The 18,921-nt window shown below is 31.2% G+C and overlaps 2 protein-coding genes across 2 annotated transcripts in view; both read left to right on the top strand.

The window, feature by feature from the left end:
* The first annotated feature begins 822 nt into the window (after positions 1 to 822).
* On the top strand, positions 823 to 3,766 carry LOC123654620 (protein odr-4 homolog). The gene is made up of 7 exons (XM_045590515.1): positions 823 to 997; positions 1,068 to 1,263; positions 1,409 to 1,758; positions 1,946 to 2,122; positions 2,207 to 2,414; positions 2,679 to 2,855; positions 3,392 to 3,766. The coding sequence occupies exons 1-7, from the start codon at positions 902 to 904 to the stop codon at positions 3,580 to 3,582; spliced, it is 1,395 nt and encodes a 464-aa protein (XP_045446471.1). The 5' UTR covers positions 823 to 901; the 3' UTR covers positions 3,583 to 3,766.
* Positions 3,767 to 6,028: 2,262 nt separating this feature from the next.
* The window catches only part of LOC123654320, a 33,792-nt gene continuing 20,899 nt past the window's right edge, over positions 6,029 to 18,921 (top strand). The window contains exon 1 of the mRNA XM_045590232.1: positions 6,029 to 6,513. Within this exon, the coding sequence (XP_045446188.1) occupies positions 6,310 to 6,513 (204 nt within the window). The 5' untranslated portion in view covers positions 6,029 to 6,309. The remainder of the gene's footprint in view (positions 6,514 to 18,921) is intronic.

Genomic DNA, 18,921 nt, shown 5'->3' with positions numbered 1-18,921 from the left:
GACGTCATATTACTTTTGTTTGTATTATGGTTATGAAGTCGTTATGTGTTATAACTTGTAATACATACGAATGCCGTTACGTGCGTTAATATTGATGGATAGTATAATTAAATTAAATTCCCTTCATATTTTATCCAGGCTTACGACTGGCTGCAAAACATGTTATTTAAATTACTTTTTGATTTTTGTATAGTCATAATAATCGATGCAGGCGTATTTAGAAGTTCATTTGATTTTTTATGTACAGTTTTTAATTATTTTTCGAAATACATACATACATACATATAATTAAAAATACAACAAAAAACCCATACTATTTTAGTATATACTTCAACACGAGACAATAACATTAATCGTTAATAATTAATCACTCGTCAACTGTCTTAACTTAATGCTAAATAGTAAATTCGAAAATATTTAAAAAGAAACACGACCGAAATTAAAATTTCTTTAAAAAAACTGTGCGTATTAAAATAAACTTAAGCTCATAGTCAATTGCGTACAAAATCCCATGAGCATATTCGAAAACAAAGATGCATCTATAGTACTTATAGCCATCTCTTTTTATCCTACGCGTAAGCGTATCTGCGTATTGTAATGATTAATATTAGTAACCTGTTACGTTAATAGGCAAAACGCTTATGCGCCGGTCGTTGTGTCAAGTTTTTGATAAAACTGCGTACGCAAAAAAACTGCGTACGTAAAATAATCGTTACATTCGTATCGGCGAAACTACGTATATGGTTATTAGCTTCGTAACTAGTTACTGAAACCGATTACGTTAAATAACGCCCACCGCTAGTCAACCAACAAATTACTAAGCTGTCAAACTGTCTAATGTCGCCACGACATAAGAAAATAAATAAATGATATTGGTACATTTTTGTGTAAATCTGGTAAAATGGTTAGAACCGTGTATTCCCCGGAGTATTGTCTTCAATATTTAGAGCAGTATGCGTCTCACGAAGGCTTTGTCTTAGGATTAATACTGGGCCAGGTAATTATTTAACTACATAACATATTATACGTTGCCGAATTAGTTGTTTATATAATTCGTTTATTAACAGATTACTGATGCACGCGAGAATATAATTCACTTAGCGCGTACTCCAGAAGAGAAGTTAGCAGATACAGGGTCAGAAGCAAGTTATACATCGGAAAAAACTGAAAGTGTACGAAATTTACTAGGAGTGTCAGAAGCATGGGTTGCAGATCATGCAAAACATGTAACACGAATGCTGCCAGGGGGAATGTTTGTTCAAGGTAATTGAAATGATTTTCTGCTAACTAGAGGCATTTTTCTAATATTTAGAATAGGTTTTGTCTTTCTGCAATTTTTGTCTTCTCTGAAATGTTATGTTTTGTAATTTTTAAATGCATTAAAAGAAACCATTTCTCGTTTTTCTAGGAATTTTTATTACAAGTGATGAAGATGTCTTCGAAGATCCTAATCATTTTAGTAAAATCAAATCTATTCTTAATTTTACACATAAAATTTTAAGCAGCAATCCATACATGTTTGGAAGCAATCCTCATTCAAATGAAAGACTCATATTACATATGTCTACCAGTACTAAAGTATTGACATGTAAAAGTATGGAGGTGGGATCTAGTAGAACTACTTCAGTAAAGCCAGTTGAGTGGAAATTTTTACCTAAACCACAGCAGTGGCAGAGACTGGATTGTTATTATGAGTTTGATGATATCTATCCTATTATTGTCAAGAAAAGTGGTATATCAGTAAAACAGCAGTTTCAGGTATAATACAAATACATAATTACAAAATTATATAATATTAATATATTATATAATTGCAAAATTAAATTATTGTATTAGTATGTACGTAAATACAAACTTAAATTTTGTGTGTTTAATTTTTCATTACTTTGAAAGATATGTTCTTAACTGTAATTAGGTGAACATTTTTATTTATCACTACTTGCAGCAAATTTTAGAAGCAGCACATAAAACAATACAATCAAGTGTAATGTTTATTGATGGAGAATTGAAGGATGGTTCTGATCCTTTGGAGCAGCTTATCAAAAAAAAGAGGCCAAAAAATAGTACAAAGGCCGCACAAGATGTGCCAAAGTCAATGCATGTTTCACTGTTTGTGCCTCTTGTGAGTATACATGTAATTAGTTAAAATATATATATTTTTAAAGTAGTTTTTATACCTTATGCTTGTGTAAAAATTTTATTACAGGAAAGTAGTTTACCAGAAACAGTAGAATACTTAGAATGTGATGGAAGCATACATTTTAGCGGTGTAGTGTCCTCCAGTGTGTTTATGTACCCCAAAGCAACGGTCAGTGAAGCCATCGCTGCAGTGAAACAAGACATCATACGATCTTTAGCTTCCCGTTTCACTATGCACTGTGATGCTCTTATTGATGATAATCTTTTACCAGAGGGTAAGATACAGTGGCACGTTTAGACCAATACTTATAAATTTATTTGACAGCCCAAACACTATTTTTCTGCATTTGTGGTTACTACAGCATTATAATATAATATGAGATAGTCTTAAGCATTTTCGGATAACTGAGAATTCATACACTGAAAGTAATATAAGATAATATTAGCTTTAAAAAATAAACTTACTCATTCAATTTATAATCTTAGTGTAAATTTACATTATATTTTGTAACATATGTATTTTTAATTTACTTTTTTAGAAAAAGTTTGTTTCAATGAACCTCCACGTCGAGTCTTAGTACCTGTTGGTGCACTATATCTTTGTGATTATTTGTTCCCTGGAGAAGCACCTGCCGAAGCCTTATTGTCTGTCAAGGAACTACTTGATTTGCAAATTACTGAAAGTGATGTTATTTGTGATGTAGAAACACCTGCAGGTGACTTTATATTTATTTTATTATTAAAATTTCGACACCAGCAATTTATACTAAGCTAACTCTTAAAAGTGAACTTTACAATAGAGGCTTATAAAAGAGAAAAACGTGAAACCTTTTATATTAATTAAGAAACTTATTTGAAATTTGGTATCTTTAATAGCTAAATTATTCATTGCAGTTTCACAATTTTTTTTATTACATATAAATACACATTTTATCAAGTTCGCATTAAAAAAACAAACTTATCAAAAAGTCGAATTGGCGTAGTATAAATTGTTGGTGTCGATTTGATGTTTTACAGTATGGCTGTAGGATTTTTTGTTTCTCCATACTATAACCAATGTCAAAATGTGTATATTTTGTTAACTAATTAAAATAATATTAGAGTATTATGTAATCCCAAACAGTAAATTTGTGTATCATACTATACTTACATCTGTAGTACATACATCAGTACTGCTACTTACAATGGTGATTTTTAGTTCTTTTGCCATCTTATATTTAAGATATGTAATGCGTTTATGCTTAATTTCTAGATACATCTGAATTTGATGCGTTAGACCGTGATGCAAGCAGTGAAGAACTCTTAGCAACTCCGCAAGAAGCCAGCCAGTTTATGTACATCACTGGCATTTGCTTTGCTATGTTTGTTCTTGTTGTTTCCATATTTATACATTATTATGATGCAATTGCACAATTTATGAGTAAACTACTCACAAGGTCCTGAATTTGAGTTATAAAGTACCTAATAATAAGACTTGTTTTTTTAAATATATTATTTTATTTACGGACTACCTAATGAAATAAATATTTTTATTATAATTAAATACATAATAATTGTGCACCTGTTTTGTACAGACTTTGCTGTGTAATTTAATATTTAGTATTCAATAAATAATTTTTTTTATACATTTTCATTTTTTTTTTTATATGTTCCAAGCATTACAAATTGTTGTAAAAAATATTAAATAAGAAAGACTTGTTCATCAATTTATTTTAGGAAAAATGAAAAGTTTTAAACGTACATCAACTATTGTATATGCATTTTCTTAAATTGTACTTAATGACATTAAATAATGTAATGATTTGATGAATGATTACTAGTAGAATTTAATATAATATTTCAAACTATCTTTATATTATCTGGTAAATGTAGGTTTAAGTAGTTTCAAAGTTAATCGCTTAATAATAAAGCACTAGATGAATAGAGCGATGTCTAATGGCGCATATCATCAGGTTAATTAAGTAGTATTCAATTGAAATCTAAACAGAACTTAGGTTGCCATGTTAATAGGGCTGTGATCAACCCAGGATATAAGCTTAAGCAGTTGACGTGTAATTCTAATATATTCCAGTATAAGATTTTAAATTACCGTGATTACTTTCATTACTAAAATTATTTAAAACAGGATATTTACCATGTTTTTTTTTATTTTTATTTTGCGAAGTTCGATATTTCGTAGATAATATCGAAATATTGAATGTTTTGCTCACGAGACTGAAGTTTGCGGGTAGATGTTGGCGGCATTAGGCCTCTTTCCCATGTAGGAGAAGAATCAAAGCTTAATTAAACTACGTTTGCCAAGACGCGGTTTCCACTCCAGGACCCGTCTGCTTCACCAGCCATCGGTCCTGCGACACAGATGACCAGCCCACTGGCACTTCAACTTGCTAATTCTGTGGGTTCGGTCGTCGGTTCGTCTGTGGGGTCGGTTACTTTCGTTCTATCGCGGATAGTTTCATTTCTAATCCTATCTTTGAGAGAAACCTTAAGCAAAGCCCGTTCCATTGCACGTTGAGCGATTTTAAACTTGTGGACCAGTCTCTTCGTCAGTGTTCAGGTCTCGGCTCCGTATGATACGTTTAGTTTAAGTTTGACTTTATCTTAATATACAATCTATTGTGGCAACCTACTTCTGCATTACCGTCCAATATTATTTTTCTTAGCCCGAAAAACATCGACAAAGTAAAATATTTATAATAGCTGCCGCATACAACTAAAGAACTGGATATGGAAACGAATTATTTTTCTCTAATAATGTTTTTCATAGTAAGCTATAGCCGTGCTTACGCGTTCCCGAAAGGTTTCATGCGGAACGAGTCTATCAAATGAACCATGTTATGGTACGGAGGTAGGAGTCGATCACCTCAAAGGTAGGTAGAATACATAATTAAAAAAAAAACGTCTAAAATTTTGATTGTCAATAGGTTAATTTTTTTATACTGGGTAGCGTGTTGTGTTGCTTATTATAAAACTCACTGTTTTCTAGTATTGATAATTTAGTCTATACCTATGTATGTATTATTTATGCTTACTGCTTACAGTTGCGTGCTTGACAACCCATTCATTGCTCTCAATGACCGTGTTCTCAGCACGAAGTATAGTATCTCCTTAATGGAAAAAATCTCATAAACCTCATAAAAGCATGGACAAATACTGACCAAACTCTCATATCGAGGTATGAGAGGCTATGAGATCTATGAGAATTTAGTCTGCATTTGTCCATGATTTTATTAGGGGTTATGAGATTTTTTCCACAGAGTTATAGGTACCTACTTCGTAGTTCTCAAATTTTCAGTATCTCAATAAACAGGCATATAACACCGAAGAATTTTCAAATGAGTGTGGTTTTGGTACCTTCTAGAGCGTTCCAGCAAATTTCATTGATATTTATTATTTTCATCGAGTTTTCATATTAAAATGGATATAATCGAGTAGATATGACACTATGTCGTCTATATCTTGAATTAAAACTTTTTAGTAAAATATTCTATATATTATAGCTATTCAACGTAAAATTAAAAACCTCAATTGCCATTCTAAAACCAATTTATAGGTAGATCTAGGACTAAACTTGAGATGTAATTAGCTACTCATACTCACCTACTACCGTATTACGACACATAACGTAAGATTATTGTCATTATTGGGATAACAACGCCATCTAGTTTTGAATTGAAAAGTTATTGTTCGTCAATCCAGTAGATGGCAGCCAAAGATCATTGTAATACTATCAATGAAAATTTCATCCTTCACGCATGCTTTGTTTCACACTAGACGGCATGTGTTCAATAGCAAACTCCGAGAGTAAGAGAGAAGTCCGATGGCATTCAATACGTTTTCGAAACTACTTCATCAATTGGTCGCATCGTTTTATCAAATATGATAGTACGAGGTGACAATTGCTGCGTATAGTGTGTATACAATGGTTTCAAAAGAATAGTTATATACTTATATCCAATATATCGTCGTGTAGTGTTGTTATTTATTAACATTCGTTGTGTTAAGTGTTGTGATTATTTTACATATGTTTTGTTGTGAAATTTATGACAAAAATATTAATAAGTATTAACAAAAATGAAACTAATTGAACTTGTGTGCGTCTGATTATGCGAAAAACCGGTTTTGAAACAAGTTTTCTGTGTGATAACATTAAGACTGACTTTGTTTACAATGGCATTTTCATTGAATAAATTTAAAAATATTTTAAATATAAATAAAGACAATCAGTTAGCGGGAAGTGGTAGTTTGGATCCGGAAATAGGGTTCAAATTAGCATTACATCCTGTTAATAAAAATTTGTACGTGACTGTTATCGGTGCCCGGCATCTCCCGTCCTTGTTTGGGCTCAGTCGAGCTCATGGCTACCTTGTAAAGGTAAACTTCCTGTCTCCCTTTATTTTTTATAGCGATTTGCTTTCTATTAAAATATATTTCCAAATATATGGGTGCATCACAAACTATCTGTTTAGTTAAATACCTAAGGGGTCAAATTAATCAGGTTGGTATTTAATGTCCTAATGTAATGAATGCATTACGCAGTTCTTTTCACGAAGAAGTCTTATCTTGTAAGTTATACTGCTAAAAATTCCTACAGTTAACTGTCTAATCGTTTTACTAATTACACCCACTTCACGTCGAAATACTGAGGAGGCGCCCACATAAATAGTTGTGGTATCAGATAAAGGTGTTCTTATATGTACATTTTCCGATCTACCTATTTTATATTTTAACCGGACATTCATTTGTTGACATGGCTAATAAAATTGACTTACACTATATTTATCAATACAAGTAGGTATTATTTATATTTTTGTTATATAATTATTATAACTTTTTTATAAAACATTAAGCTAAAAGTTAACCGAAATCGATTGATTAGAAGTAAACAATTTCTTTGCGAATACGAAAAACTAATTGTAAGTTAAAATTTAATGTTTTCCATAATTATCAAGTGTTTCTGTATTTTTTATTATTTATTTTCATTGTTAAAATTAATTGAATGTACTGGAAAACTATAAAGATATATTCAATAGCCTTGAGGCGTTTTCGCGTAGGTACGTCAGTTTCGACATATCGAATTAAATCATACTCAACTTTGATTTTATTTAACAATTTACATTATTGTGTTCTCGAATATGCATATTAAACAATAGTCTTAAACGGAAAAGTCAATGGTGCAAAAATTACAAATACTATTGCTACGCGGCAGAGCCGAAAACTACGAGTCAACTTCTGAACTACAGGAGTTGACTCGTAGTTACTAGGTACAACACTTAAAGGCCTTCTACACGGTCGGGATCGACCGCCGACCGTCGTGTTCTTGGTCGGGTCAACCAATTTTTGTATTCATTCTACACGGTCGGTGGTTGACTCAACTTGTCAGTTCTTCTTTGATGAGATGCGCTCGCGACCAAGGCCGTTGACATCAACCTAATATTGGTCGGGTCAACCGTTTTCCACACTGTCCATTTTTATATCAACCCGACCAGGACACGATGGTCGGCGGTCGATCCCGACCGTGTAGAAGGCCTTTTACGTACAGTAACCGATTGTCTCTTTCCAAAGAGCGTCGTGCAATATTTATCGCCGGGCACTATAATAATAATAATAATAATAATTTATTTCAGACGTAGTCCATATTTTTGTTAGTTACATTTTTTTCCCTTAACTATGTTAGTTACAATAATTGTGACAAAACAAATTATACTAAATCAAAAATCCAATTAAATAACACTAAAATTAAAATCATCATCAATTAACTAAAATTCAATTAATACCGAAATTTAAATCATCACCGAATTCAATACCAAAATTCAATCAATATTATACAATATTTAAAATTAAAAACTAAAACAAATGCTAAAATTCAACCAAAAATACAATATTTAACATTAAAAACAGAATCAATACTAAAATTCTATCTAAAATGCAATTAAAATCAAAAACCAAACAAAAATTAATATTAAAATTCAGTGAAAATTAAAACTAAAATCGAAATTCAATCAATACTAAATTTAAATAACAATTTCAACTAAATTAAAAAGTAAAATTAAATCAATTAAAAGCTTAAAATAATGACTTACTCAATTTAATTCAAATAAAAATAAAAATATGTCAATATAATAAATTGTCTCAAATTATCACCGTATTCAATATAAACTCAAAATTAAAATCATAATCAAATATCAAAACTAAAATCACGACTACAATCAAAACTTAAATCAAAATTAAAATTAAATAATAATAATAATAACAATTATAATTTATTTAAAATTTTCATGCATAAAAATTATTAGTAACATTCTAAAACTACTACTCTTACTATAACATATTTATAGTTGGGAGTGACTCGAGGATGTCAGAATAACGTGATGAGGGTAGCTTGTGTCCCGTACAGTCTTATTTTGATGTTTTCGTCGTATTGACCCAAAATCAGACAATTCGCTTTGCTTCAGCCTGTAATATCCCACCACTAGGCATAGACCTCTTTCCCCATGTAGGAGAAGGATCAGAGCTTAATTCACCACGCTGCTTGAATACGGGTTGGCGGATATATTCCCTACTATGAGTTACGATTGCTATCAGTTGTACATGATAACAACCGGGACCGGTGAGTATTGGCACAACGGTCACACTACTTGTGGCTGTTGTGCTGGCGGTTGTAGGTTTGATCTGGGTACATGACAAACATTTGTATTGGCCATACAGATGTTGATTTGTGGGTCTTTCCACCATGCCTCGGAGAGCACGTTAATCGGGCAGTTGTGGAGAAAATTTCGTAATCTGATGATTTAGATTTTTTTTGTCAATTCGTTTTTATGGTCACTTACACCACGCACAACGGGATATTAATAGTTTTAACTGACTTCAAGAAAGGAGGAGGTTCTTAATTACCTAATTTCATCTTTTCTTATGTGTGTATCGACTCTACAGGGTGGACCGATTTTGATGATTCTTTTTTAATTGAAAGATGATGCTTGTCATGGGGTCCCATTTAAATTTAATAGAGATCTGACAAGTACATTTTGAGATCTCTAATAATGTGTATTAACTTTCTTGACTATTTTTTCTTCGACCTACGTTGTATTATACCTCATAACATTTTATTGCGTGTACCGATTTTAATGATTATTTTTTTAATCAAAAGCTGGTGCTAGTCATGTGGTCACATTTTAATTTGATTGAGATCTGACGAGTAATTTGTGAGTAACCTCTATTAAAATGTGTATTTACGCGACTAATTTTTCGTCGACCTACGTTGTATTCGTGTTTTCGATGTAGTTGAAGTGGTTTTTTTTTTCGTTTACGAGCAAACAATTATGTATGTAAATGTTAAAAAGTATACTTACCTTGTTCCGTTATCAGAAACACGTAGGGCACATATATTCAAACGTTAAAATATCTGACGCGCTTGAGTAAATTTATAATGTGAATGTTATGAGTTTTTTTAAGAACGTAACAGCAGACATTCTTCCCGCTTCATATTTTCAGAACCTACATTCCGAGTCAATGGTAGCCTTCAGTAGTCCTTCACATTAACTATATATTTTTTTTGAAGATTCATATAATTTTACTTAATGGTAAATTGACGATTGAAAACTTATTTGAAGCCCACTGGCGTAAAGATATTTTTTAATATGATTTCGGTAGATATTGTATTCTAGTAATTTTCACCACAAATAGTAAACAAAACGTTACGTTACATGTTTAAATTCATAACGCTTCAAAGAAATATTTGTGTTGTACTCGAAAAGCACTACCCGTCTGGTAGGGAATAAGGCAATCGTTACATAAACTCAGATGTATTTACCAGCGGCTATATCTTATTTAGATAAATAAAACTCTTCGGTCAGAATATTCAACCTAAGTGAAATCAACCGGCGACAAAAATATGAAATCGTACGTGTTTTTATTGCCTACGTATTTAAAAAAAATATAAGTCATGAGCGTACCTACATTCATTTCGGCTATTCATTTATATTTATTAAAACATATTTTTACAGACAAGAGGTATAAAACTCATTTATTGATAGTGCTAGTAGCGTACAACGCTTATGTTCCGTGAGCCCAGGGCCCCCAGACCTTGCTCATTTTCTGATTGATAAAATATACAAGAAAAAAAAGGAAAGAAAAAAAGAAAGAAAGGAAAGATAAAAGATTATTTTTTATTTTCAATAAAAATATATTGTTAATTTCTTCTCATATTATTTTGGTGTATGATTTTTCTCTCAAAATCTGGAGCATCCCGACTGGGGAAGTACCTCGACCTTATAGATGATCACATCTTAATATATACCGCTTTCAAGCAGTGCTGTGTTCCAGTAGTGAGTAAGGTGACCAAAGCTCCTGGGTGGCATTGTTGGTAGGGTCGGCAACTCGCTTACAATGCTTCTGGTTTGCAAGCGTCTATAAGCTACGGTTACCACTAAGTGAGCCGTACGCCGTATGCTTGTGTGCCAACCTAGTTGTATATAAAAAAGCTAATTTCATTTATCTTTTACTAACTTCTGCGCGCGACTTCGTCTGCGTGGAACAGAGCCGCGCGCAATACTTGATCATTATTTTGCTGCGATGTTATGCGATATCTCCTGAGATACTCATTGAAACTGAATTATGTAAAAGGCTATTTTGTTTCAAATTAAATACTTGTGATGAATAACGTATTTATTGAGATAAGGATTAATATCATGTTTATAAATATATCTTCGCAAATAATGCATGATTTTGGAACAAACTTGGTTAGCATAAAAAAAGGTTATAGTGAGCCAACCTTAAAAGATACATATATGCTGTCGCGGACTTTTTTTTAGAACTTTTAAAGAGGATCAATTCTGTCATACATGATTTTTGGGAAACTAACTGTTTTCACAGCGCACGCAGCGGAAGCTCTCAAAAGGAAAAAAGAACCCCCGATTTTGAAATATTCTTCATTGGTACTACGCTCCTTTTGGTCTAAGCGTAATGATATATAGCCTATAACCTTCCTAGATAAATGGGCTATCTAATACTAAAAGAATTTTTCAAATTGGACCAGTACTTTCTGAGATTAGCGCGTTCAAACAAACAAACAAACAAAAAACAAACAAACAAAAAACAAACAAACAAACTCTTCAGCTTTATAATATTAGTATAGATAAATAATGCTTTCCATTAGTACTTATACTCGTTCCAGTTTCGTAGTACCTACTTATAGTTTATCACGACTTTAAATAGTATAAATATGCTTGAAATGTATCAAAAATAAAGTTGTAAAAAAAAAACATTGTTTTGATTATTCTTATTGCAAAAGTATTACAATCCTTAGAAAATTTTCTATTAGTAGTGTGTTTAAAATTAAACGTATATTTGTTATAAACTGCCCGTTGCTACGAAGTAACATTTATCAACCATTTATATTTTCCACAGGAAAGGCAACCTTAAGGTAATTTGAGTAGTTATTTTTAAACACAGACAATTTTTGAGAGTAATTGAAGTGTTGTATTAACTATAATATACTTCATGGAATGAACAGTCTTGCCCTTTTTTTAGTGAATTTCAAGGTTTGCGCCATGAAAGCGATGCTGTTTTACATCTAAATTGAAATTTATACCTTTTTTCGGGACCTAATAAAGTTGGATAATTTGACTATGTTAAACCTTTCGAACTGGAATAATTTATTTGATAGTAATGAATACAACAAAGATCTATTAAATAAGAAATGAATTGTTGCAGTATTATTAAAAAAAAAAAACATAATTTCAGCAAGTCAATCAAATAATAATGTTCTTTTAAGAATGGCTTATTGTAAGCGAAAATGTGTTAAAAAATGTAATTAAAATTAATTGGCGTTACATATAGGTATTAGAACATTATATTAATGCTGCGTTCAAATAACCGCAAACATTAGCCGACTCACGCTAATTAACTATTTTTAGAAACACCATGAAAACTACAATGAACGTAACATTAACGTAAAAGCTTTTAATAAAAATATGGTAAATTTTTTTTTTTTTTTTTTTTGTTTTAAATATTCATTTTAAAGGTTTTGTAAAATTTATTTAAATTAAGACGAAAGCAATTCAATATTTCTTTTCGGTCGTAAGTGTAATACACAATACATTTACATTTCAGGATTTTTTTACGCAGTATGAAGTTAAAGGAGCGGGAAGTTAATTAAAGTCACTAATTGCTTTACTTAGACATTATAATTATGTTGATTTATACGATTAGGTATACTGTGAACTAAAAGACTAATTTTTCTTTATTCATGATGTAATTTTTTAGTAATTTTTTAATGACTTATCTTTTCGTTGCTCGTGGAGACTTATTTTCTGCGATAAATTAAAATTATAAATCTCCTCCTCTTTAAGAAGCTTTTTTTAGATTACTTAAATGTCATGGAATTATTAACCAAAATGATTTTTTGCAAATTAATTTGTTAATAACTTTTCAATTTTTTTAGATGTTAGAAAAACATTCAGACCCGTTTTTAAAACGTCGTTTCGGATCGAATGAGGTATGGCTCATATTTTTAGGAGACTAGACTAAATAATAATTACTGCGATCATTAAATTGGCTGGGATTTATAGAAAACTCTACTGTATCGGAATAAGAACGAAATTCCTTTCAATGTCCAGAGCATTTCACTTTGCCGTATAATATATTAGTCCCATGTATACTTCATTATATCCATTTAATTTTCATTTTTCTTTTTCTGTATTCCGATTCTGTATGGTATGTGGTGTTGGTGCGACCGTGTTGTCACCCGACGGCTCAACCGGAAGATCGGGGCTGACAGCTCTGCCAGCATATGCCTAGCTTGAGACCGGGTTTGCAATATCCTTATTGTATAATTTAATTGTTTAGCTTAATGGATATGTAATACTGATTTGTATGGATGTTGCAAATGAAAAAGTATTATTATTATTATTATTAAAACTAGCTTCTGCCCGCGAAAGCCCGGAACAATTCTGTCATACATGATTTTTGCGAAACATTAACTGTTTATGCAGCGCACGCAGTGGAAGCTGTCAAAAGGAAAAGAAAACACCGATTTTGAAATATAAAAAAAAATATATACGGTCGAATTGAGTAACCTCCTCCTCTTTTGTTGTCGGTTTAAAATGTAAACAAAATTTTCCACTTAAGAGATGAATTACGAGTATATTGTATGAGGTGAAATAATCTATCATCAAGATAATTATAACATGTTCACAAACATAAAAAAAGTAATAGTTGACAACTATTTTGTATTAAGTGTGGTACCATGATAAGGAAACCAGGATCTGTTGATGGAATCCCAGAGAAATCGAGGGAAACCCTCGAAAATCGTAGTCACTAGTGCGTTTGTTAATATTTTTCGTCTACTTACGTTGCATTACTTGTCGATATAATTGAAGTCGGTTTTTTTCGTTTGCGAGCAAACACAATTATTATATATGTAATAGTAACATCGAAATTGTTAGATGTACGTTCCATCGTAAGAATGTTTTTGTCAAATAGGTAATTTAATAAAATGTTATTAAAATCAGTCGAAATTTTTTTTCGATAGACTGAAAACTCCGAATTATACTCGTAATAAACTTATTTAATTTGTATAATAATGCTTTTTCTTGAACCAAATTAAAATCTACCAACCGAAATTGATTATGTATGGTTATAGTTTAAATATTTTGATTTTAAAGTTGCATACATTAATATTTTAGTAAATTATCTTGTTTATTGTTTAGTATGAAACTTTCTCTTGTTTTTTTTTTGTCGCTAAAGACATTATATGTAGATTTTGCCATCATTTTAACAAAAGGTTCGACCGCCTGCGGCCTGTTACTATGTCATAATAAAGAAATTTTGTATAACCTCAATTATTGAAGACAAAGATAATATGAAAGAAAGATATGAAAGAACATGAAATATGTGGGCAGACTATTATCCGATAAAAGTGAAACATGATGAACTAAATAAAAGTTATATTAATTTCATTATATCATTCAATAACCACGAACTTAGTTGTAGTTTAACGCCCTTGCTTTCTAAAGATCTGATTTTCCGATCCACAACATCTGAAATCTTACAGTGCAATTATGGGCTTTAATTAGGATATCTAGTACCTATCCAGTAAGGACGAAAGTAACTAGCCATAGGTGCCTTCTGTAAAATATTTTCTTTTCGAATAAAAATTGCAGTACCTAAATTTAATCATACCTAATCAATTCAGGACCAAAACATATATTTCGAAAAAAATTCTAGCCCATTAAAGATATTTTTTATAATTTCAAAAAATCATTCGTGATGTATTTGAAAACACCAATAACGTACCTAATTAGCGGCCCAAGTTCGACTAGAAGACAATTAAAATTTTGTTTCAAGAACTATTATCATTTATATTTAATTGTTACAGTACCTCAGTCACCCGAGCTTAGATCGGTATTTTTAGTAAATCGTGTTTTTTGGGAATCATATTTAAATACGAATTACATATTGATAAAATATGAATTATAGTTTCCGATTTTACCGACATAATAATAAAACATATGAACTGGTTATTTAAATAAAGAAATCTCTAAACTATGTATGTATCCTACTTTTTGCCTGGAATAAAAGGCTTTATTATTATTATTATTTTTATTTAAATAAAAAATCATGAGTGCAATTAGAAAAAAAAAGGAAAAAATTAATCGATCGAAACATGGGGATTTGTACCGTGGTCTTCTCGGACGATCCTTACCGGCTGATTTCCCACCTAAGCTATTACAACTTTAATGATAATTACGAAATTTACTTTCGTATTCTAACGATATTGTAGCCATTTTTTCATTGCTTAAAAACAGGGATAAAATGACATTTTCTAAAATGAATCCTAGCTATATCGATTTATCGCCCCCACTAAATTTCATGAAAATCGTTGGAACCGTTTCCGAGATTCAGATTATATATATATATGTATATACAAGAATTGCTCGTTTAATAGTATTAGATAATTTTGATGAACAAGGTTTTTTTCTACAACCCTTAGGAAGATTTTTTAGAAAGTGTCTGTTTAAATACATAAAATACACGCTATGAACCTCATAGAAATAACAGTAACCAATAGTATATACCAGATTATCATACTTATCTTATTAAGTTAAATATTTTTGTTAATATTTATGTGCAAATCGCATATTCTTTTTTTTATTTTTTATATTATGTGGCAAATAATTAAAAATATTTATATACATATAGGTTCTTAGTATCTAATATTTTGTCACATTACCTAGTAATTGGATTCGACACTAGGGTAATAATACTAGTCTCACAAAACATTTGTGTGAGTGGCTAAATATACTTATTAACATTTTATTACGGTGAGTAAATGAGCCGTAAGTCAACATCATCCGTTTCCATACTTCCTTCCTACTCCCATTTAAAATGTGACTCCTCTTATCAAGCAGAGGAGATTGATTACTATCAGACTCGTCTATTCTTTTTCCTTAAATGTACAGAAAATGCTAATGACATCACAATGGCCTTGACAGTTTTAATAATGTATAAATTAAACGACACTACTGTGACGCATGATTAGAAAACAAAAAAATGACTATACTTAACATGATCTTAATAATTAACCCATCAATTGTGAAACACTTGCACTAATAGTTTTAATCTTACACTTGTACTAGTGTGTTTATATTATATCTTGTCACAAAAATAGATAGACAGGAAAGGGAGACGTACTGGTCAACCAAATTGACTGAACGAATCAAGTGATTATGAGGATTATTATGATAGCCAACGAAAACAATCTAATCAAATTGATAAATTAGGATTTGATGGGCAATAGTAATTACAATTTGTTTTAATCTAAAATAATCACATCATCACAAATAATTTGCTAATGTAGTGCCATATATCGCCATATTTGTAATTTAAATATCTACTGTGTACTAATAATTCCTCATTTATATTCTTTTAAAAAGATAATTTTATTAAAAAGATAAGTGAGGTTATTTATTGAAATATTCCTTATAGTATCATATAAAAATAAAGAATGTGTAATTATTTGTTAACATGCAAGTAATTAGATACTTTCATTAAAGGACTATTAAGACTATTACCGGAACATTACCTTTTTTTTTTGACCCAGAGAAAACCCCTTATGGGTGCCCGCAGTCCGGGGGAGCCACAGTGTATGTCCGACTCGCACAGATTAAAACCTCGGGTGTTCCGCCGACGTACCTATGGCGGGATCGGGGGAAGCTATAGCACTTCCGCAACCACCGGAACATTACCGGTATTTTCTTTCTTAATGTCCTAATGCTTTCTTAGATAAACAAAACGCAATGTTTTTCATTAGAATACCACCGACATGTTTTATCTGATGTCGTCATCAAATGTTGAAATTTTGAACAACGGATTCTCGACTTGCTATCTCATGTATGTACACATATCCGATTCGGTTCGAATATAGTTAAATACAACCAATAACTCCCGATTGAGACTCAGTAATATTGTACTACGGATGTGTATCTACTGTTACGCAAACAATTAAAGAAGCGAAACTGAATTGAGTTTGGAATTAATATTACAGAAATCACGTTTTTAATTAATTAGCTAATTCGTTAAATTGATGGCGTGAGTGGTTTTGTAAAACGTATATATAAAAAGGTACTCTATATTTAATCACGATTACACCGTAATAGATGATATGATATTTTTAAAGTTCATTACAAAAATGTAGGCCATTAAATATTTAGTATGTTCCAATACAAATGGATTTTATTGCATGGTCGACTTAACGAAACAAACATTCCGTTTTTAAAATTGCAGTACTAGGTATGTGATGTATGTTCGATAAGCGATTATCGTTTCGTTATCAGACATTATTCACAGTCAGTTTTGTTATCTGCTTAATTCATAGCTACGTGTTCGTAAATGACATCTATCTCCAATCTATTTTCAGAGAATAGGTTAAATTATGTAATGTATATTTTATCAAATTATACTGTTTTCAGCACACTACGAACAATTATGGTAACTGTGTTGACTAAATTCACTTTACTAGTAGAAATTTTAAAATTGAATATTGTATCATTTGTAACATACAGGACGAAAATTCACCGATCTCGCTGACATTTTTAACCAACTTCAAAAGAATCATGTTAATTCGACTGTATTTTTTTAAGTGTACCTCTACCTATTTTGATGATTCTTTTTTTTCGAAAGCTGTTGGTTGTCATATCAACCTTTTAAATTGATAATTGTAAAAAAAAATTTGAGTGTCAGCCCCGACGAACGCCTGGAGTTTATTCCTTCAGATCGACGGTTTAAATAGGCTAAAAAAGGCTTACTAGTCAAAGAAAAAAATTAATACCAAATCAAGTGGTAAATAAACGAATCAACGAAAATGAAAACGACGACGTTTTCTAATAACGGCATCTATTGGAACCAAGGTTTACCCCGAAAGATGGCGTTACGAGAAATGTAACGAGGTCATGCGGTCAGTAGATTTTACTCCTCATTTTTTTTCGATTCTTAGGAGTAAACTCCAAAAAATTGATAATAGGTTAAATGATGTAATGTGTTTTCTATCGAGCATACGTCACGGAAGTGGGAAGGTTTAGTACGCCCCACAGTGCTGTGAGTCTAGGACAAAAAAAGAAAAAAACAAATTTCGGTTTCCTACAAATCGGTATTGCCGTTTTAAAAATAATGAGTTCCTACACAACGAGCACCAATTTTTATTAGCTAGATAGTTTTTATTCGCTTATAATGACACTTTGAATGTCTCACTTTGAATGAATACCGCTAACTACCTTATCAGTCGTAAATCGTCTGTTGTGCAAAGTGCATTGTGAAAAGAAAGTGTAACGTTTTTATAAACTAACAGCTATGGAGATTAAAGGCCAAGGTATGTACTTTAAATTATTATAGTTTTTGAGTCTATACGTTGTCTTTAACTATGTATGAATCTATCCAAAGTTGCTATTGAAAATAAGTATAACTCGGTGCATTTTAAAACTTTGAAGAAAGTTTAAAAAAAAACATTGCATAACATTGCATACTTGTAACATTTTATTATTACTACATTGGTATACTTTAATTTTCAGTACAGTTTAAGTGCTTCCGTTTGCGACTTTTTTTTTTAAATATCTTTTTCAGCGAGAAGGAAAACTGTCGAAAACTCCGGGTAATCTAGTAGAAGTACGGTTTGAAACGGAAAAAAGTGGTCGAGAATCAGCTGTATTTGACAGAATTTGTTCTCTTTTAGTCGGTTATTTTGTTTAAATATGAGCAATAAGTAGAAAGAAGTTAATTGTAGACGCCAGACTTTATCAACGCCACGGAGGTTGGCTACAACGGGAGATTCGCCTGCCAGAAAGTTTTAATTAATTTAAAATAATTTAATTTAAATTATTTTAAATAATTATTTAATTTAAAATAATTTAGTTTGGCTATTTTGGTAGATGAATTAAGTTAGAATGAATATTGTGTTTTTTTACCTTAATTAAGATAAATATAATTTTATATTTAATATTGTTATTAGATTAAAGAAGTTAAAAATTATTATACTAGACAACATTAACAAAATTATGTACGAAATATAGTTTATTACAGCATTAAAACTGTGTTATGATTTTTGTCCATCGCGCCATACATTTCACTGCACTGTGCGCCCGTCCCGCGCGTGCCCCATCGCGTCCGTGATTTCGCTGCGTATGCAGTCTTTTCGTTCGCTCCGGATAGCTAAAGTAGGGAAGCACGTACATTTACCTAGTGTTACCTAGTTACTGTCACGGTGTATGCATTAAAAATCCCTATCAATGT

This window comes from Melitaea cinxia, chromosome 6 (assembly GCF_905220565.1).
Source record: "Melitaea cinxia chromosome 6, ilMelCinx1.1, whole genome shotgun sequence".
Taxonomy (NCBI): Eukaryota; Metazoa; Arthropoda; class Insecta; order Lepidoptera; family Nymphalidae; genus Melitaea; species Melitaea cinxia.
This window is presented reverse-complemented; position numbering and strand designations above follow the sequence as displayed.